The sequence below is a fragment of the Lytechinus pictus genome, chromosome 3 (genome assembly GCF_037042905.1).
Source record: "Lytechinus pictus isolate F3 Inbred chromosome 3, Lp3.0, whole genome shotgun sequence".
NCBI classification, from domain to species: domain Eukaryota; kingdom Metazoa; phylum Echinodermata; class Echinoidea; order Temnopleuroida; family Toxopneustidae; genus Lytechinus; species Lytechinus pictus.
In genome coordinates, this window is record NC_087247.1 from 61242998 (window position 1) to 61266118 (window position 23121).

The window sequence follows — 23121 nt, forward strand, 5'->3', positions numbered from 1 at the left end:
AGTGAAGAAATTTTCACCCTCTGCCCCTTTTATACCCCTAGCCATCGGGCCCCTATCGCCTGACAAAAACTTGATTTGCCCGCTTACGTGATTGGCCAAAAGTTTGTGACGTCATCACCCGCGAAAGACGAAATACAGAATGTACCATTTCCGGTAGGGAATAATCACTTCTAGTGACTAAAATAGGATCATTAAAGACATCATTTTATCATAAAAGGGAAAAATAGAGCATCAAGCTCCTCACCTAAAAGACATTTACAAGGTAAGTGACAATTTATCGAGAAAACTCGCTCCGTGCATCACCGTGCACGCCATTAACCTAACCTTGTCCCACGTACTAAATCCTATGTATTGCTGTGGTTCTAAAAATAGCACAATCTGCCTCCGTTACTATGCTCATTGACTGCTGTAGTAAACACACTCAGCTGATTTTACTACGTTCATTCAAGATTCAAAACAAACAACAGCTGTGAGTGGTGGCGTTGTATTAAAGTGGAATTTTTGATAGATTTTGGATACTAGTAATTAATTCTGGCTGAAAGTAAGCACAGATCTAAATAGAAAATATTAAAAGAGAATTTTGAAAAATTTTGGGGGTATTTCTTCACACATAATACAATATACAACTAATTTATTCTTCCCCATTACGTTTCTCTTCCTTTCTCCCTCTTTCTCCTTTTCTACCTTGTTTCTTTTTTTTTTTTTTTTTTTTTTTGGCCAGCCGTTGGGGGGGGGGGGGCGTACTGAGTTACGCCACTTGATTTTTTTTTTTTTTTTCAATTTATTCCCCTCCACAGGGATTTTATTATTATTCAAAACATAACAAGATATCTTTTCAATGACAAATCAAATTAATAACAACGAAATACAGTACAACAGTAATTGCAACAAATACATAAATTGAACTGTCAGGTTCACATAATAGTAAACAATTTAAGGAAAAAGCAAGGAGTAAATGAACAATAATATTCATATGTATATACATGGAAAGGGAACTGAACAGATCACTTCATGTAAACATGGCACGTAATTGAAACCATTTCTTTGTAAACTTTACCATTTTACAATTTGACTCTGCGATATATTTTTCATTCTTGAAATAATTCTGAAGTGCAAATTTGATATTATCAAAAACAGGTAATTTATGTTTTACTCTGGAATTGTAAATCATCTGTCGTATCACTATCAATAAACAATTTAATGCATAATTACTTGAACCTCTTAAACCAAATAATTTTTCTTTATTAGAGAAAAATATTCTATTTCCAGTTTTAAGAAATATCCATTGTTCAAACCTGTCCCATATATGTTTAATACATGTACATTCACAAAGTAGACGAGTAACTGTTTTACGGTGTACATTACAAAAAGTACATTCTTTTTGTTGAGCTAAATTAATTTTAAACAATATTTCATTTGTATATAAATACGTTGCATTATTTTGAACTGAAACCAACGTAAATTCACATCGGTATTAGTACAACTGAATCAAATAGAGCAATACGACTGCCATTGCTTGTCATTCATATCGAATATACACTTCCACTTAAGAAAACTTTTACATTCCACTTTTCTTTTCTTTTTAAGAATCGTATAGATGTGTGAACAACCTTTATTATATTTCATAACAAGTGCTATTGTATCAGGGATAATAGGTTCTTGGAACTTGCTAAAGTGTGTGCCACTGCTAAAACCGTCTCTTATGGCATCACATAATCCACGGTAAAAAAGAAAATTTATTTGAACATTGTATTTTTCCTGAAGGTCATTCAAAGAGAGGAAATTGCCATCTAAAATATCATTAACGAAACGAACACCCCTATTATTTAGAGATCTACTGTGAATTGAGCTATTACCTATTTTGATAAAATCATTGTTCCATAAGGGTTGGCAAGGTATATTAAATTTAGTGCATAGATAACAGTGTGCTATACGCTAAGAACATTTCTTTCCAAAAAGGATTTTAATTTCGTGTGCCACTTTCTAGAAAAATAGCTATTTCCCATATAAAGATCCAAGTTTTGCGTTTTATGCAAAAAAAGACTGAAGAAGACAAATAATATTACCGTCAATGGAACCGTTTATCATTTTTTTCATCCAAGAAATTTTCAATGACTGGCATTGCAGATTTATGTCTATCATTTTTACTCCACCTTCAGAATAACTCTGAGACATTTGATTTCTACTTACTTTATCTGGTTTCTCTCCCCATATGAATCTATGAAATTGGGAATCTTTTAGAAATAACTCTCTTGGATTCGGGAGAGAAAGAATTAAGTATAGTTCAATTTAGACACAAACAATGACTTGACAACCGTAACTCTTCCAAGGACCGTCAGGTAACGTCTTAACCATGAAGTCATTTGACTTTTGATCTCTTTAAACTTTTCATTGTAATTATGCACTGTCATTTTCTGAAGATCTGTACAAAAATCTATACCTAAATATCTGAAGTATTCATCAAATACCCAATTCAAATTCCCATTGGCAAGAATACAGTCTTTCTTGTTCTTGTATCCTCCAATCCATATTGCATGCATGTGTCTTGGTTATATTAACAGTCAAACCTGATATTGTTTTATATTTTTACAAGATGTCAAAAGCACTACTCAATTCTCTTTCTGAACCGTTTAATGTCAGAAGAGTGTCATCTGCATACTGTAATATTTTATGACATTTACCAGAGGGCATCCTCAAACCATCTATTGACGTTGATTGTCGAAACAAGTATTTCAGCACATAATAGAAAAATATATGGAGACAATGGATCTCCTTGGCGACAGCCTCGCTCTATTGAAAATCTGGGAGACAGGTGTCCATTGATTAAAACACAAGATTGAGCATTTTCATAAAACACATCAAACCATTTAACAATGGTCGGACCGAATTTAAAGAAGTGTAGTACATAATGCGAATAATTGATTTATGAAACACGTACCCACCCGGTCATTTTATCGATAGTTAATCTCAGCTCGCGCTTTCAATTTTGTATAATCAAGCGTACAATAAAAGTGCCTTTGTAATATTTTCAAGTCATTTACCCCCCCCCAAAAAAAAAAAAAATAAATAAATAAATAAATAAATGAACCCCGGCGGTTTGCGCTCGCATTATTTTGTTTAATACTGTACAGGTTATGACCAGTCAATGAGAAATCTTATACCCTGGACTTGCTTTCGCTATATTATGTAGGCTTTATAGATGTTCCTGTGTGCGCTGGAAGTAATTACGACCCCTCACTTTTTTCGCAAATATAATATATAGATGCTTTTTATAGCAAATAATATATACAAACGCTTGTAAGAGGAATGAAAAAAAAAAATAAAACAAAGAGGTCCCACCGAGACTTGAACTCGGATCGCTGGATTCAAAGTCCAGAGTGCTAACCATTACACCATGGGACCTTGGCTGTTCGTCGGAGGGAACAAAAACATATTAAATTTAAAACTATCTTTATGTACGTCTAAACTTGTTTTTATGTTTTGTCATCTATAAACACTATATTCAAATTCTAGGAAAATTGAATAATGAAATGCAATAGAAATTCTGAGCCGAAATTCTTTTTATGCAGTGTTCACAAAGCCTCGCAGTCATAACTTTAGAAATATAGATATTTATAAACTAGTACTAGTATCATTTGTTGTGCGCGCTCACTCGCGAGCTATATTCACGGTGCAGGCAGTGCGCGCGGTGTGTGCACGATCGGTGCGCATGAAAAACATTAACAGACGTCCGAAATGGTACCGGTGATTTATCAACATTTATACCATTAAAAAACAACATTTTCTTCACAGTTCCATAATTCAATCGACGAAAGTTAAGGTAATTTAACATAGACCTCTTTCATGCTAAATATTCTAATTACAAATATATTGAATTTGTGGTTTATTAAGTTGTTTGGAGAACTCCATTGAATTGAGCTGGATGAACAAATGCGACAGATCTTGAGTCGCAGTCACAGAGTCGACAAGACTGCTCAGTCAGACGTCAGCTACACTCCCTACACTACGTCTACAGAGAGAGTGCAGCAATTTATATTCGATTGTTCTGTCGTGTAGATCTAGATAACATTTACATGTGATCATGTCGATTTTTCATGTTGTTTATTGCCAATTGCGTTCCTGCTGACAATGGCTGAGGTCAGTCAATGTCAGTGACATTAAATTTTAATTAAGTTAAGTCTTAATTGTTTAAATATCATCAGTTTAACTTTAACTTAGGCCTAAGTCTTTTTTTTCTGACTTATGATTTTCATTACAGATCGAGCATGCGATCTTAGTTAAACACATAGTCTCATAGAAGTAATGCCGAAAATTTGTTTACAAATAATTAAGTCTTATTTATTTTGACAATGTTTGAGCTGAGAGTGTGTGATGTAAATAGACAAAGACAAGTAGAATGAAGTACAGTCAGACTACGGACGGTGTTGTCTGTTGAAATCTGAGTGGTGTTGCCTGTTGTGTTTGTGTTGTCGGTGACAATGTCGTGCAAAATCGGATAAGTACAATAGATTAATATTAACTTTTTAGATCTAACAAAGTTAGATCTACATGTAGATCCCTCGATGTTAGATCTACATCAATTCATATGATGGGGTGACCATAATTTGCGCACATTTTAAAAATTATCATGAAGTTGATTTTCAATCAAAAATTTCTCACAGACACAGTTCACACAAAATTAATCAAAATCATAAATACCAAACAGAAGGCAAGACCCCAAAGTCAAATTCGCTTGACAGAATTATAAAGTAGGTCAAGGGTTTCGCTAGACCAAAAGCTTCGGTCTCTGTTATGTTGGTTGTTCAGCTGAACTCCGTTGGCTTCACTCACCAAATACAGAGACCGAAGTTCTAGCGCGATCTGTACAGGGGACTCAATGGCCATATGTTTATGTACTTAAGATCGGATAAAACGGGGAAGTGAATTTGCGCGACAGCCGAGGTAAGTCACTGTTTTTGTTCCTTTTAACTTGATTTTTCTCCATTTTTGGGCAATTAATGCCAAGAGGGAATATTAATTTGCATTTTGGTCGCGTTAATTTTCAAAATTTTTATTCATTAAAGACAAAAATTGAAGAGCCCCGACGGGGGGATTTTGCATTGCAAGTCCCCTAATGGTGGCTGCACGCTAGCGAGCCGTCTGTGTACGAGGAGAAATTTAAAAAAAAAAAAGTAAAAAAACTCCTCGAAACAGACGGCTGCCAGCTGTCTAGGGTTTCGCTAGACAGCTGGCAGCCGTCTGTTTCTAGGAGTTTTTAAACATTTTTATTTCTCCTCACAAAAGCCTCGCGATCGTGCAGCCGCCATTAGGGGATTAACAATGCAAAATCCCCCCGACGGGGCTTATCGATTTTTGTCTTTATTTCATAAAAATGTATAAACAGAACTGTACCAAACAAAGATTATTATTCTGTTTTGGCCTGAAATGCACCAAAATGTTGAAAAATAAACTTAAAACTTTCAGGACAAAAACAGTGATATACTTCAGCTGTCGTGCAACTCCCACATCCTTGGTTTATCCGAACTTAATACATTAACATATGGCCATTGAGTCCCTGTACAGATCGAGTTAGAACTTAGGTCTCTGTATTTGGTAAGTGGAGCCAACGGAGTTCAGCGGAACAACCAATTTAACAATAACAGAGACCGAAGCTTTTGGTCTAGGGTTTCGCTTGTATCGCGATCTTAAAATTCCATGGCGATCAACTAGTGCGTGCTCGGCTGAAAAAGTGTGATCTTCATTTGCGCACGATCGTTTTGCAAGGCTTTAGAGTTTAGTCTTAGAGTTGAAATCAAGTGCTCAGACAAAGGTAAGATAATTATATCAGATGGAAGTTAAAATGCCATAAATTCGGTTGGTACCACATTTTACTAACCGTACTTATTTGGAGATACTGCTTGCAAACTGGCGATTTCTTGATGCTTGTCCAGAAGATTGGACGCAAAAGGTAACAAAATTTGCTGATGTTTTGCCAATATTTTCACAAATAGACTTATCGAGACCTTACCTTGAACAAAATTACCATACTGAGTAATTTTAAGTCGCTCTTTCTATTGGTGATATAAGTTTTTTAAGATATCAATTAGATATTGAGATATTCGACCGTTCGCAAAATTGGGTAACGCGCAAATTAAGGTCACACTACCGTACATGATGTACATGTAGGGCCCCCTAATGTTAGATCTAACTTAGAACTAACGTTAGACCTTACCTATCATCACGCATTCACGGGGCCTGTTTTGGGAATTTTGGGGAATTTTCATTTTTTTACAAAAAGTGATCAATTGTGTTTTAAAATACAAAACCATAAATTGATATCCTCAAATCTAATACTTTCCATCATTCTTTAAATGGCCAAGGGTATAAAACATCAAACTGTACGTACATGTAAATACATTATACAGTATACATGTAGATGTGTAATGTGCATGTATATATGTATCCATTGTAAGTGTAGCATGATAGGCATTTATAATTTACAAAATGAAGCTTCTTTAATTGAACATTGAAAAATATAAAACCTTGCATTACACTGTTTTTTTAATGTCAAGGGTTTAACATATAAGAACCTGCCTTCCATTTACAAATTTTACGTAATAAGTTGGTCCTCACACAAGACTAGCACAAATACAACTTTCCGTTGAACAAAAGGACCTTCTGTACTAGGGCTGTTATCGATAACGCCTTTATCGATAGTCCTGTCAATAATCGCTTGTTTTTGCCACTTAGCGATATCGATAACCTTTCTATCTTTGTCGATAATACCCGCTATTATGTAGGGACACAGTGATTTTCCGCGAATTCACGGAAACGGCCCTTTGAAAGTGGCTTTTCAAATGGTTAATCATGGAAAACAGATTTTTCATCAAACTGCACAAAAAGCAACAGAAATTACTCCAAAATCTCAACAAAATACTAGCCACAAATCACGATCTCGCCCCACTTCGCTATTATTATAGCGAAATGAGGGTGAGATTGTGACAATCCAAACATCGTGACTGCACTCGACTCGCCATTCGATCGAATCGAAAACATCACAAGCGCAAACTCAACAAACGTAGAAGGCAGCTATATCACACAGCCTAGCCTTGTGTTGCTGCCATCTACGTTCAAAGATGTACAGCACGATATCAAAATGGCGGATAGGCAAAAGACTGCTCAGAACGATGTCCAAAAAGCCCCCAAATCATCGATAAAACTTCATCCAACCCTAAAATAATGCTAATAACGTGAAAGGTGAGGATGTATTTATATTAAAATATGTTTGTTGAAAGATGCTATGTAGTCATTTACATCCGATGAACGCGAATTTTAAAGCGTTCTTGGTACAGTCGCAGATACAAATTTTGACCAACGCGAGTATGTGACATCGCTATAATGCATAAATGCGTATTGATTATGTTCTTTTGTCGATAGTTATCGATATCGTTAAGATAGTTTTAGCATGATATCGATAGAGAATTTTCTCGACGATAACAGCCCTATTCTGTACACAAGTCATTGGTAGGGGCCTTAGGCTTCATATTCAGACCACTTTCCCATAGTAAAGGGTTTGCACTAGTCTGCTATGCAAAGCCTTCACTTGAGTCAAGGGTCTGAATGTGCAGCCTACTCATGCCTTGTGTACTGAAAACCCTCTCGCTCAGGAAGCAAGTTTTGAACGTGCTAGTCTTTGCGTAGAGACCCACTTGTTGATCACAGTTTAAATCAGGATCTGTGCCTGCAGCCTAGGTTTGCACAGCAGACTAATCCCACCAGCACGGCTATGGCACTCAGGACCAGGAACGAATAATGTTAATTGCTAATTCATTTCTGAGATACCTCCCTTCCCCCTTTTGGCAAGAAATAATATCATGGTTGATTTTGAAAACAATGAAGATGAATAATTTTTCACAAAAGGAGAAAAACATGCACAAATTTTATTGACCTCAAATGACCTTTGACCTTGATTGAGACTGAGAAACTTAATTAATTTTTTTTTTTATCTTTTTTTATATTAAAGGACAATCCAATTTCAGTTCAAAGCACAATCAAGCATCATCTGCCAGGGTACTCCTTTCAATTCCTGTATAAATATCAGAAAATTCCCAATAAATTCCTGTTTTTTTCCCATGGAAAGTTTCCACTGCGAAAATTCCTGGGAATTTTTCAACCCTAGTGAGAATCCATTTGATAAAAAAATCCCGGACTGAAAACGCGAGAAACACAAGATTTCATGAGACTGGTCCAATGCGGTAGTTGTTCATTGGAGTCTGCGGTATATATATGTAATTCACCAAAACATGAAAGAGACGCAAGTTTACACTGAGTTTATTTTGAAAAAATCATATTTGTTCATCATCATCAAGGACATAATTGGAAATGGTATGCAAGTACTATCTTCGGATTTACAACCATTAAATTATGTTTATTAAAGATTTTCTTTGCATAATAAAACAATTTACCAAGGCAAGTTTGTGTAGTGGCAGAATAGGATCGCTCTGAATCGTGATCCGTGTGGCTACGCTACCACAAGGTAACCATAGGCTTCCATAGGTAACAAATACTAACATGGTACCTTCTAGGTTGGGGTACCAAAAACACCCAAAATTAAAATTAAAAAAAGAAATCATGCACCAACCTCAATTCTATGGATGAAGGTCTAACTGACAACAGAATCCTGACATCGAGGCAGTAGCCAGGGGCCCGTTTCCAAACACCTGGACAAGTTGGTCATATCCTTATCCACCAACCATGGAGTTTGTTCCAATCTTAGTAAACCTGTTTCATGAAAGGCTTCGTTACTAGAATCCCTTGATCATATTGATACTATCGACAGAAAGAGCAGACAAGACGTAGCCTTAGAGTCCTATGTAAAAATATGCTATACCAAGGACTTTATGTATAGCAGTCTTTCAAAAATGTGGAGCAAATTGTGATGCGGTACCAGGAAAATTATTCCCTGGACTTAATAAAAAGTGTTGCCCCGGAAAATATGATGAGTTAGACTATAGGCGCTGCTTTTCCGACGGCAGCGGCATCAACACCAAATCTTAACCGAAGGTTAAGTTTTTGAAATGACAGCATAACTTAGAAAGTATATGGACCTAGTATATGAAACTTGGTCATCAGGTTAATGAAGTATTACTAAACATCCTGCCTGAGTTTCGGGTCACATGACCAAGGTCAAAGGTCATTTAGGGTCGATGAACGGGACCATGTTGGGGGAATCAACATCAAAATCTTAACCTAAGGTTAAGTTTTTGAAATGTCATCATTACTTCAAAAAATATATGGACCTAGTTCATGAAACTTAGACATAAGTTTAATCAAGTATCACTGAACATCCTGTGCGAGTTTCAGGTCACATGATCAAGGTCATTTAAGGTCAACGAACTTTGGCCAAGTTGGGGGTATTTATTGAATTACCATCATAACTTTGAAAGTTTATGGATCTGATTCATAAAACTTGGACATAAGAGTAATCAAGTATCATTGAACACCCTGTGCGAGTTTCAGGTCACATGACCAAGGTCAAAGGTCAATAAACTTTGGCCACGTTGGGGGTATCTGTTGAATTACCATCGTAACTTTGAAAGTTTATGGATCTGATTCATGAAACTTGGACATAAGAGTAATCAAGTATCACTGAACATCCCGTGCGAGATTCAGGTCACATGATCAAGGTCAAAGGTCATTTAAGGTCAATGAACTTTGGCCAAGTTGGGGGTATTTATTGAATTACCATCATAACTTTGAAAGTTTATGGATCTGATTCATGAAACTTGGACATAAGAGTAATCAAGTATTATTGAACATCCTGTGCGAGTTTCAGGTCCCATGACCAAAGTCAAAATTCATTTAAGGTCATTGAACTCCGGCCATTTTGGAGGTAATTATTAGATTGCTGTCATAACTTTCAAAGTTTATAGATATAGTTTATAAAATGTGTATATAGGGGTAATCACTGACAAGTCTTAGGTCGCATGATCAAGGTCAAATGTCATTTATTTTCAATGAACGTAGTATTGTATCATTATGTGAATGGTGTTTGTTGTGAATAATTATTTAATAGTACATGTAGTTTTCAAAATCAGCACTGCTGCTATATTGAATCGCGCGATGCAGGTGTGACTGCCAGAGGCGCTCCACTTGTTCAGAATTTTGAGGGCTGTTTTGATCCTTTCAGGGGCTGATCCGCCCTTTGTGTATTTTTTTGGCAGGAAGTCAGTGTTGGGGAAATTTGCTTGAAGTCGACCAGTGCAAAACTGCATTAGCGCCTTAGACTCTATCTCAGTTCACCAGGGCATGATTTGTCTTGGTTTTATGAGGACATTCTTGTTTTCTAGGATGATCCTTGTTTTTGCCTGGACCTACGGCATTCGCCCATATTGATAACATTGAACCATACTGTGTTTTCACTATTGACTCACTCAAGAATTAATCAAGTAGAACGTTTCATATTTGAAAATTTGACAATAAAAATGCAAATAATTTTGTTGGTTTTGTTTATTTTCAGAACAATGTCATCAGCATATGAGACTGAAGTTCTAGCTCCAAGGCTACAACCAGCAGACTAGATTAATGCATTTGCAACAGGTTCCTTATAAACGGTCGTTATTCACCGTTTAGTTTCCTTGTGATATTACTTCATATCTTGTAATCAGTCATTAACTTTAAAATGCAACTTTATGACTGCACTCTCCGCAAGAGCGATATTTTATACTGAGGATTGATACATTGCTATACTGAAGGCAACTTTTCCAAGAACCTCTGAAAACTTTCAACAGAAATGTCAAACAGACCAAATAGAGGTCCAAACCCTCATGGGTTGAAACTGACTAGCTTAGATCAGATATGGGATGATTTGAGAGCAGGTATTCAACAGGTCTACTCCAGCCAAGCAATGCCCAAGAAACGCTACATGGAGCTGTACTCGTATCCTTTGCTTTCACCAGCACAAAAATGTTGATTCTGTTATAGACTATTGTGCATCCATCTACAAGACAAGTTACTCAACTCTCTGAGATGTCATGTAGACTCATTCCCAAAATACATGTAATGTTGTGAATTGTGAAAGTATGTAATTCTCTCTGAGAATATGATTATGTTTGAAGATGAGCATGATTGAGAGCGGATCATATTTTGCTACATGAATGTCTGAATGGGCAATAAATCCTTTCAAAGTATTGCAATTACATGTTCTCCCAATCTCATTAATCTACATAACATGTACATGTACCTATTTCCCTCCATGCAAGATATCTGGTGAAAAAATATTTGGTACTCTATCATGCTTTTCAGAAGTGCAAATGTTGATGCAAAATTATATTTACACATGGAGTGCATTGGAGATAATGTTGCAGGCGAATATTTCAGAGTATTATATAAATGACCATTTGTGGTACAATGATGCAATAATGTGATATCATCCATGCCTACATGTAGGAGATATAAATTGAAATTTCAACCCGACAGTAACTTGAGTTTGATGAATAAAGAAGTTATATTAACAATTATATCATTGAAGCTGTCATCAAAATAAGATGCAAAATAAGAAAATATTTATGATTCAGTTTTGTGTCCATGATGGGAAATGTGCAAAATAAGTAAGACATCCAGCTAGATGTCTTGTCTTTTCCAAGCAACAACGCTACTTTAATACCACTTGCAAAAGTTTAAGACCACAACTCCATGAGACCACCTGAAAATTTGTGTGTATTGTGATATGATACCATAGTGGTTTTATTTTTTTTTAATGGCTTATATTTGTTGGTGTTCATTCTGTGTTTGATATGAATGGTTAAATGGAAATTTGTATAAAGAAATTTTCCAACCTTGACTTGAAATCCTTGTGTTAAAAAAAAATCTTGAAGTAAAATACTTTGGGAAACAAAAGGATTGGTCAAGCTATTGGAAAATTCCTTTCTACTGTCTTATTTTCCTTTAATCGTTTTATAATCAAACACAGAATCAACACCAACAAATAATATAGGCCACTTCTAAATGAAACTTTTACAGTACATTGTATAAATGTGTTACATACACAAATTTTTAGGTGGTCTTAAACTTTTACAAATGATGGTACTACATGTAGTGCTGGTTGATTTTTTATTTCAATGTTAGTTGATTATCGCCAGCAAAATATCCGAGTCTGAAAATTCTTTATAATGTTTGGGGTTCGATCCCTGACCATGGCATTTAATCAACAGTACTCTTTCAGAAGTGGGTTCCTAGTTGGAGTTAAATTCTATTATGCATGGATTGAAATTCTAAAGATATTTATCTTATCATGACCCAGACATCTAGTTGTTTTGGTCGGAGGAAGGGTCCAAGGAAGCCCAGTCGGAGGAAAGGTCGGGCAGGGACTCGGTTTTATAATTATAAGGGGAGCAATAAAAAGCTCTCCTAGAACTTTTAAGGAGAGCGGTAGAGGAGCACTTCAAAAAGCTCTTCTTCAACATACAAGGGGAGCTTTTTGCCCAATTAACAAAATGGATGGAGGAAATGTATGTACTATAAAATTACAATCAACAACCAAAGGAAGTATTTATAATTGTTTTACAATGTATTGTAATTAGATTGTGTGTTGTAAAACCTGTTTTAGTTAGGTTTTGACTTTGGCTAAAAGTTAAGTCACTGACAATTTTTTTTTTTTTCGGGGGCTCTATTTTAATTTTTTTGTCAAATTTCGGGGGCTCTTTTTAAATGCTACTTTTTTGTATTTTGAGGAATACCTGTTCACTTATTAAGGAATCATTACTTTTTGTTTAATATTGTATGATTTTTAAAGTTATTTATCATGTTTAGAATCTTGGATGTGGGTGTGTGTGGATGGGTGGGTGTGTGCGTGTGTGTGTGACTGTGAGATGGACTTGGATATAAATGAATTCAATATCTAATTTCTACTCCATTTATTCCAGTACAATACCCTAGTCAGCCATGTACATGTAATAAAGGCCCACTTACCCTAACTTTTCCTGAAGTTCTTTGAAAACGCAGATCTTCATGAAAATTTAATTTCTCTATGGGGGAGTCTAAATTTGGTGAGAATGTATTCATTAAGAACTTAAATATACATGACAATGAAGAAATCATCAAACTTTTTTGGCAGTTTTGAATAATATTCCTGAAATGTAAACTCTGTCTGAAACAGAAAATCAACATCATTGAGGCCTTTACTGAGCGAACTGTCCCCCAGAGCTCTGGCAGAGAGACAGAGCTCCAACTGGCTAGCTAGTAAAAGCGCCAATGCGTGAGCCTGCCGCCGTCCTTGTAAAAAAGATGGAGTTTTGTTTGATGATTTATTGTCTGATACAATACCTCATCCCCTAGAAAAAGAAAACAAATGATTTTTTAGTTATAATTGATAAATTAGATAACTTATTTTGGAAGTTAATAAGCCGTTTTGAAAAGCAAAGCCGAATGACAACTCACCAATGCTAGGTTACTAGACTCTGGGATTTATTTCCTGTGTAATTCGAATTATTTTATCACAGAATTGTGATATCTGTAGGGGAAACATGTGCATTCGAAATGACACACGGTGGTAGTCATAATGGACCCCTATACATGCAACTCTTTCCCGACCGTTGCGTTGATTTTTTTTTTCCATACCTGGTACCATGTGTATGGAAATACGTGGTACAGAAAAAATAACGCAACTTCGGAATTTGAAGATTTTGAGTGTGGATTTTGGATGGTTTTTTAATGGTAAGCGGAGCTCGAGCATATGGCACTAGTGGGCCGTTGAGTTGTTATCACTCGGCAATAATTTCGGGGGCGACATTCAGATTTTATGTCGCCCCCGAAAGCATGATTTTGGGTGATTTCGAGGGCGACTTTAGGCATTTTCGCGCAGGTCAGCTATCGCGAGGCGCGCTATTAATCGCGCTACCAAAAATGGATTAAGGCGCGCATGTAGCGCGCGATCGCTCTCGCGCGCCTTAAAATCGAGTCCCTGTCGGGGTAGTGCCCATCTGGAAAGAGTTACTCCAACCTTCCTCCGACCAAGATACTCCTACCTCCAACCAGGAGTATCTTGGTTGAAGGGACAGTGGAGGTCGGGGTAACTTTGTCCAGACATCTGTGTTTGTCCATGAAAAGCGGGCATTTGTGTACCAGCTGACAAACATCTGAGTTGGTTTAAGGCAATACAGAGCAGCTTTTCATAATCAATATTTTTTGCATATCGTGTTACAGTGATATATCAACATATATTCACAAAACCATTAACGAATATTCAATATTTTTTTCAATTTAACATTATTTTGATATCAAAATATTGCCCAGCTCTGTACATTACACTGATCCACATCATATCTATGTTCCTCATCAATTTAACTGTTTTCCAGCTTAGATTTGAGGATTTAACCAAGTTACATGTAGGTTTATGTTAATGTAACAGATCTAGTTTTACAATGATATGTTATCAATTAAGCTTGATATTGAAGAACAATTGCAACTACGTTCAATTAGCTTGAATGTACTGTGATGTTACCAGTAAGCAATGACCTATATGTACATGTACTATTATGTGATAATTACAATCTCTTTCATGCAAGTGACGCAACCCGTGAAATGATTGTGCACTGCTCTCTACTGATCAGATTGGAGTGATTTTTTTTTCATCCATTCCTTGAAATTGTACATATTCAATACATTGAGATCATATTGTCCTTAATTGTCTCTACTCATTCAGCTATGTATATAACTACTGTACAAATGTTAATCAGCTTCAGCAGGCTAGGACAAGTTCAGCTAAGAGCAAAAAGGGAACAGTGCAAGGTGGCGCACAATTTGTGGGCCTAGAACTCTACAAAAGACTTCGGGATTTTCTTAGAGATTATCTTGTGAGCCTAAGACAAGTAAGTAAAGACAACATCTCAAATAGTATCCTCCTTTTAACAAATGTTTTGCATTTGTAATTTACAATCAGGATCTAGGATTTTCTTTTTATGTAGATATATTCGCTTTTTTCCTTTTCATTCTCATGTGAATCTTTGAGTAAAAAACTTTTACAAATTCATCATCATGTACCTTATACCAGTTGTGGTAACACTATCAAAATAAGATTGAACAGAATCCAAATAAAATGACAATCCATGTTTTGTAGTATAGATTAATGAAAATGTAAAATTATTCTGTTAAAAATTGTTTTTATCCAGCTATGTTTGGGCCTTTTTCCAATGACAATATACATGTACTGTCACACATGCATGTGCTTGTCTGTGTTGGTAATTTCACTGATCATTTTCAGCTTAGATATCTTGGCGTCACTGAGTTTCGTTATTGTAAGATCTGTGATGATATGGTGATAATTAAAGGAAACCAAAATACAAGGAGAAAGTCTATCTTATCAGAAATAATAAAATGAGAGGAGCAATCTAAAGCTTGTTTTATCAAAATCGGTTATAGAATAAGCGAGTTGTAGAAGCTTGAAAACTCTTGTACTTGCTATGGGAATCCTCAAATTGGCAAACATGCTTCAAAATTGCTGATTTTGTGGAAAACTCCCCATTTGTTTTGTACACAAATTTTCAGATTTTTCTCATTATCTTTCTAATTGCATCTTGCCTACTTCTGAGCACAACATATGTCATGGGGAAAATATAATTCACGCCACACATGTGATCGTCAGGGGGAGATAATGTGAAATATGTAAAATAAACAGGAAAATCTGAAAATTTGTGTACAAATCAAATGGAGAGTTGTCCACAAAATCAGCCATTTTGAAGCACGTTTGCCAATTTAATGATCCCCATAAAAAGTACAACAAGACTTTTCAAAACATCCATAACTTGCTTATTTTATAACCGATTTTGTTGAAACTTGTTTTAAATTGTTCCTCACATTTTACTCTTTCCAATAAGATTGATTCTCTTCTTGGGTTTTTGTTTCCTTTAACCTTGATTTTAAAGACTTTCTCATGAAATCATTATTTACTTCAAAACTGGAATTTACTTTACCCATGTTTTTTATTTGTTATCCAATGTACATGTGCAGCAGTTAAGGGGGGGGGGTGTAAATTCTAAAATCAGTTTGGTGTAGGTCGTAATCAGCTTTACTAAAATAAAATCTGTCTACATGTATATTTCTGCTTCTTTTGGAGCTTAAAGTTAATTGCATGTTTGATTCAGGATCTTACTCCTTATCCGTTGGAGGCTATGCAATTTCCTGCCATTAAATAAATGAATGAGTCCACTGTTGGACTCCTGAAAAAAATAGCATGGCAACTAGCATCAATTTAGCGCAATGTGACAAAAGTGCGCATAAGCATTGAACTTTAAAAAAATAAATTTGTTACTGTATTAAGCAATATTTACATGTATTAAGGAAGTCTGCATAAAACAAGGGTTCAACTGATGGTATTCAAAAACACCTTTGTGAATTCAGGCCAAAAGGAGCTCCTATCAAAACTGTCAAATGTTCATGTATATTTCATATATTTAGGATGGCTCTGACCTTATGGATGAGAGTGTATTGACATACTACACAAAGCAATGGGAAGATTACCAATTCTCCAGCAAGGTATTGGATGGCATGTGCTCCTACCTCAACAGACATTGGGTAAGGAGAGAGTGTGACGAAGGGCGCAAAGGCATCTATGAAATCTACTCAGTAAGTACTGTACATTCATATTTATTCTATGAAATCTCAACTGTATTTCACATTTCTTTTTCAAATAATTTCTCCTTTTATTTGAGAATAAGTAACAACAATCATGTAATCGCTAGAGGGTATTCATTTGTCTCGCAATCTACTATGGTCAACAAGGAAATTCGTGATCACTCTCGCAAAAAGTGTTCACTAGCTTTCTAGGAAATTTGTGATCACTCTCGCAAAAAGTGTTCACTAGCTTACAAGTTCACGAGCTTTCGAGTGCCGCTGCAACTCTTTATCAAGTGACGAAAATTATCCGATACGGTACTCTGTTTATACCAAACCCCAGGACCGTACGCACGAACGCGGGAACAATAGGTGGGCACTGATCCGTTATGTGATTGGTCGGGCGTATATGCAAATAAGCCGGAGGTATATGCAAATACGCCGCGAGTCGGCAATATGCAAATAAGACAAAATTGGCGGGCTCGCTAGTTTCCCGTGGGTGGGGGTTGACTAGCTGAGCGGTCCCTCGCATATTCCATGAGGGCCGAAAGCATGTTTTACATTCTTTCTTGGAGTAGAAAACTTGTATATATTTCAAGAAAACATTTGTTAGAGAAAGTGAGCGTATACATGTACATGTATATTTTACAATCAGTGGCTCTTTTATTAACCCAAATACATGCATACATATGTGGGTCATTTCACCAGGTTTCACCACATTTCTTGAAATATTGTTCAAAGTATGACTACATTCAAATTCATTCATCCCACATAACATGCAGCTTGGTGCATTGATCAATTAGTTTGAATACCATGAAATATAGAAAACGAAACACATGACCTAATATTGACACAGTGTCAAATGTTACATTTCAACATGCCAGGTTGTTACTTGTCAGAATAATTGACAGACATGCCAACCGTTCCCTTTTTAGAGTATTGATCCTCTTTTTTACTATGAATACGCCAATACATTTTTGGTATGATTTGTAACTTTTCTTTAAATTTCTGATCATGGAGTATGTATTATATGCAGCGCACAACACTAGTGCCAGTCCGACGGTCCCAGACCGGTAAAAATCACTGTCGGGCCAGTAACTTGTTGCATGAAAAGAACAAGTAAATTCGTGCCTACGAGCACATGTTTAAAATGGTGAATTATCAATTTTTCGCATGTTTTTCACTGATCTCTCTACAACAGGCTGGCGATTGTTACTTTGAGACAAATTTTTAAAAATACTCTTTTTTTTTTCAATTTTTTTTTTCCTTAGAATAATTTTTTGTGGAAGGTTGGCAGGTCTGCTTTGATACAAGTATTTCATATGGCCAGGAAGTAAATTCAATTCATAATTTTAATGATGCATGCCTTGTCATGCAAATGTGTTACAACCTGGTGAAATGAGCCATGTACATTGCTCAATGAAACAAATTCAACTTCTTACAGACTGTATCTTGTTATTTTTCATTCAATTTCGATTTTCTTTCCCCCACTGGTAAGTGAGAATGAGTTTAATCAAATTGATACAAGGGTGGCCCTGGTCTTTAACAATTACAAGTTTCACCAATCCTGAAGTTAATCAAGTCAAAGATATATTTCTGGTCAGCCTCGACCTACAAATTGATATGAATCCCTGGGGATGTGACGTACAATAATAATATTTACATTATAATACTACATTACCATTGGTATTGATGATTCACCCTATGATAAACTCATGTACTATAAATAGCAGATTCAGTTCTTTAATTGATCATATCCTAACTACAGTACTAGTATATGACATGGATCGTACTATAAATCTGCACTTTAATTATTCCACCCTTTTAGATAGTAAAACCTCGAAGTAATCCAATCAAAAGAGACATTCAATTTTTTGACAACTTTCAATTTTCCTGTGTGATTTTAATGTACTTTATAATTATTATTTGTATCCATTTTCTGTAAAAATTTTCATTTTGATTTTTGATCCCACTTTGATGGGATAGATTAGCCTTTTGTTATCTTCTTTTTTTTACTACCCACACTATCTTCATTTTATATGAAGAAAATATTACTCTGTGTCAAATTCAACAAATCTCTTGGAATATTTGATATCAAGATGTAAAAATCAGGGTCCATGATTTAAATTGAATCTTATTATTGTTCTAGTTTTGCAATAGGAATAAAGCCTTGGCTTTTTATAGTTGATCTTCGCCTGGTGAGCAAACTGCCAAAAGAATTGGCACTTTGTTTTTTCAAGCGTGTATATGTGTTGAGGCATTTCAAATTGCTGCAAAAAAAATTTGTTCATTCTAGTGTCATTTCTACAGGAATGTTGCGAGTTCAAATGTAAATGTAAACTGTTGATGATATGAGTGATGTAATATCTTTTCATCCACAGCTTGCTCTTGTCACATGGAGAGAACATTTGTTCAAACCACTCAATAAACAGGTATGTATATACATGTAGAACTTAAATTTTGAAAACTCTTCATATACTTACTTTTTAGTTATATTTATATTCTTGTTGAAATATTGGAGCTGAGCATATATGCAGATGAGGGAAACTCAATCCCATGGTTTACTGTGCTGATAGAAGTGTTGTGAACTGTGGTCGCATTGCCAAAGACATGAAAATGTATTCCTTGGCCAATACTTCTGCTGAAATCAATACTATTGAAAAATGTAGTTATCACCTATTAATGTGTCATGTGGCCTATATAATTAGTTGGAAATTAGCTGAACAAGGCTCTGTGAATGTATGTCCTTATTGCTAGCTAAGTTGATACTCCAATGTGCATTTAGAAATTGATAAGGAATCTCCATTTTTCAATGAAGTAAGATATTATTTTGTGTGAATGGTGTTATGAAAAGATGAAAACAATGTGACATGTAAGAACTTAGGATGTTGGCATTAGTGTGGGAATACATTTGTCATTGTTTAGATGTATTTTAATTGTGTGGAGCTTTTATCTTTATCTTTAACTTAGCGTTATACCCGTTATTACCGGTGTGTTGGCCCAGTTGGTAGTGTGTCTGTCTCACAACCGGGAGGTTGGGAGTTCAAACCCTGGCTGCATCAGACTAAAAGATGTTAAAAGATGGGTGTTGCTGCTATCCTGTTTGGCATTCAACAATTTAAGGGATAGAGCAATGTCGATCGGGCCTATAATCATTTGGTCAAATTGAGTTTTCAGAGGATTTCTATTTCTTTTTGCTGTCTCGAACAATAAAAAGTGGATTCTCGTTTTTTGTATATTTTCATTTTCATTTCTCTTCCAGGTCACTAATGCTGTTTTGAAGTTAATTGAACGGGAGAGACATGGAGAGCCCATCAACACACGTCTGGTTAGTGGTGTGATCCAGTGTTATGGTAAGAAAATAATTGAGGCATTCTAATTTAATAGAAAAAGTACTGCACAGTAGGTCTATATGTAATGACCTCAACTCGCAAAATTAAATAAAGTCAAAATAAGTATTTTGATCAAGGGCTGTACATACTTAATGGAATTCTCCTCTAAGATCCTGGTTTGCTAAATAGTTTAGCTGCTAACTTATACGTTTGAATAAACAATAACTTTTGTCAACATTCTTAGTCCCTTGGATCACACAAGACTGATTATTTTGTCCATTTGTTTTGCAGTTGAACTTGGTTTAAATGAAGATGAACCAGCTACTAAAGGGCCAACATTGAGTGTGTATAAGGACTCCTTTGAAAGTCAGTTTTTATCTGAAACAGAACGTTTCTATACGTCAGAGAGCACTGAGTTTCTAAGACAGAACCCTGTTACAGAATATATGAAGAAGGTAAGAGTATTGGCCTTTTTTGTTAAAATATCAACTATATGCTGTAGTCGAAGTCAGTTCGTGAAATCTTAGCACTATGGACGGTGCAATAAGTTGACAATTATTGCTGAAAATGCAGTTTTATGTGAAGCTTTGTATTTATTTTTATCAATAACTATGTTAATACTTTTATATTATGCCTAGTAAGGCTTATTTCCACTGAAAGTTTACTGTCAGGGTAATTATAAACTCTACATATAAAGATAAAACTTGTTGTTTGTACAGTACACTAGCTTTTTCTGTCTTAAAGTGAGTTTTTATGAGTTAATATGAAGATGAACTTTTGAATTGCCCATCTCGATTTTCACCAAGTGTAACTTTAAGCAATTTTCTAATTTCTGTGCTATGTTCAATTCCCTTTGAATTTACTCAGGCTGAGACAAGATTACTTGAAGAAAGAAGGCGTGTACAGGTTTACTTACATGAGAGCACACATGATGATCTTGCTAAGAAATGTGAGAGGGTACTCATCAAGAAACATCTTGAAATCTTCTACTCAGAATTTCAGAATCTCCTTGATGCTGATAAGAACGATGGTGAGACACTGCCTTAAAACAAAGCTCTTCTGATTATCTTTTACAATGTTTATGCTATGAAAAGTATACATTTCCCACTTAACAAAAAATGAAATATTAGGACTAAATGATGATTTATTATATGAGATTTAAATGTTCTGACAAGTACCAATAGCTATAGGATGATTGGCATAAAACTGATTAAGATGTTCTTACTTTGTATAAATTCCCTGACAACGTCCATGTGAGACATCATTTGACATTCCACTTATGTAATCAGTTTACTTTTAAGTAAAATAGTTCAAATCTCATACCAACGGTTGCAGTCTATACAATGAAGATCACAAAAATTGGTTCTTAATGAATCATCATCATATTATCGGAGAAACAATCACATTCACTTTCATTTCAACTTTCCTTTTGTTTTGCTGTGGATGTGTTATATAATATTTTGTTTTGTTCCACATGCAGACCTTGCAAGAATGTACAGTTTAGTTTCACGCATACCAGATGGACTAGGTGAGCTAATGACACTCCTAGAGACCCACATTTGTAATCAAGGATTGGCTGCTATTGAAAAGTGTGGAGAAACAGCTGTCAATGTAAGTATCATCTATGATTACAACCATTTGGAAACACAGTAACGGTGTAGTATGATTAGTTTGTTTTGAGATTTAGCCCTAGCATGTAAATAATAAATTTATCGATTGAAGTTTAACAAATATATGGATTCGCCTATGAGATGAAAAAAGTCAGTTTGGTAATTAAAAGATTGGGGGTGTTCATAAAGCAGTTTCAAGTTAACTGCATTTTTCTTGGTGTTTAACAAAGTTTCAATAATTTTTCTTGTTATCATTTCTTTGTTTAGGATCCTAAGCTGTATGTACAGACTATCCTTGATGTTCACAAGAAGTATAATGCCTTGGTTCTCACTGCTTTCAACAATGACTCGGGATTTGTTGCATCACTAGACAAGGTAAACAACTGCATTTCTTTAAAAATCTTTTTCAGTATCATTTATCAGAAAAAAATATTTTGTGTTAATAATGGTTAATAATGATTGAAGAATCCCCATGTCTTTGGTGTATGGATTCTGATTCATGAAACTTGGACAAAAGAATAATCAAGTATCACTGAACATCCTGTGCGAGTTTCAGGTCACATGACTGAAGTCAAAGGTCATTTAAGGTCAATGAAATTTGGCCATGTTGGGGGTATTTGTTGAATCACCATCGAAACTCTGTAAGTGTATTGGTCTAGTTCATAAAACTTGGACATAAGAGTAATCAAGTATCACTGAACATCCTGTTCGAGTTTCAGGTCACATGACCAAGGTCAATGGACTTTGGCCATGTTGGAGGTATTTGTTGAATAACCATTATAACTCTGAAAGTGTACGGATCTTGTTCATAAAACTGCATACCATTGACTTGGTTTGTACCTTTGAATTGCTGCTTTATATATCAATCAAGTTTGAATTAGTGTTGACTTTCATTTTATTTATAGGCCTGTGGAAGATTTATCAACAGCAATGCTGTTACAAAGATGGCAAATTCATCCAGTAAATCTCCAGAGCTCCTGGCTAAGTACTGTGATTCACTGCTAAAGAAGAGTTCCAAGAATCCAGAAGAAGCTGAATTGGAAGATACATTAAATCAAGTGGTATGCATAATCATAGAATTCAGCAGAAGTGAGAAATATTATTTGGTATTACATCAGTTTATGTAATTTTAAAAAAGGCCACCTCATGTTGACAACAAATGAGATAGGATTTTGTTATTGAAATACTAAACTCTTATTGAAACACTTGTACAATTAATTACTGGTTGGTGTTGTTGGTCTATTGCTTATGACTTTATCCTCTTTTTGGAAGGCAAGTGAACCATCACTTGACTATCAGGTTATGTATTGTAGGTCTAGTTTTAGCCCATTCATCACATCTGCATTTTTATTGGAAAATAAAAGAAGATAAATAAGCTGAAGAGATTGTATGACTGGCATCCAGTGTAAAATTAGAGGGTCATAAAATAATCGCAATACCGACTACATATGAAACATCAAAATATCAAATTTTATTATTTTTATATTATTATATTATATTATATCAAGATGTTTTGGCCTAATTTCATGAAATCTATTTATTTATGATGACAGTTTGCTAGCATGTTCAATGGCTATTATCACCATATATTG

General features: G+C 35.3%; 1 protein-coding gene and 1 non-coding gene across 3 annotated transcripts in view; one reads left to right on the forward strand and one right to left on the reverse strand.

Moving 5' to 3' along the window:
- Window positions 1–3330: 3330 nt before the first annotated feature.
- On the reverse strand, window positions 3331–3402 carry TRNAQ-UUG (transfer RNA glutamine (anticodon UUG)). The gene has a single exon. It is a non-coding gene; the product is annotated as a tRNA-Gln (tRNA).
- A 248-nt stretch (window positions 3403–3650) lies between these two features.
- The window catches only part of LOC129256858 (cullin-1-like), a 30089-nt gene continuing 10618 nt past the window's right edge, over window positions 3651–23121 (forward strand). The window contains exons 1-11 of one of the 2 annotated variants that reach the window (XM_054895056.2): window positions 3651–3820; window positions 10499–10917; window positions 14681–14846; window positions 16432–16599; window positions 18969–19019; window positions 19850–19940; window positions 20211–20374; window positions 20787–20949; window positions 21400–21530; window positions 21797–21904; window positions 22435–22590. In XM_054895056.2, coding sequence (XP_054751031.1) covers window positions 10772–10917; window positions 14681–14846; window positions 16432–16599; window positions 18969–19019; window positions 19850–19940; window positions 20211–20374; window positions 20787–20949; window positions 21400–21530; window positions 21797–21904; window positions 22435–22590 — 1344 coding nt within the window. In that variant the 5' untranslated portion in view covers window positions 3651–3820; window positions 10499–10771. Of the gene's footprint in view, window positions 3821–3921; window positions 4138–10498; window positions 10918–14680; window positions 14847–16431; window positions 16600–18968; window positions 19020–19849; window positions 19941–20210; window positions 20375–20786; window positions 20950–21399; window positions 21531–21796; window positions 21905–22434; window positions 22591–23121 lie in introns of those variants that run through there. The other variant, XM_064097521.1, reaches the window with a different exon arrangement.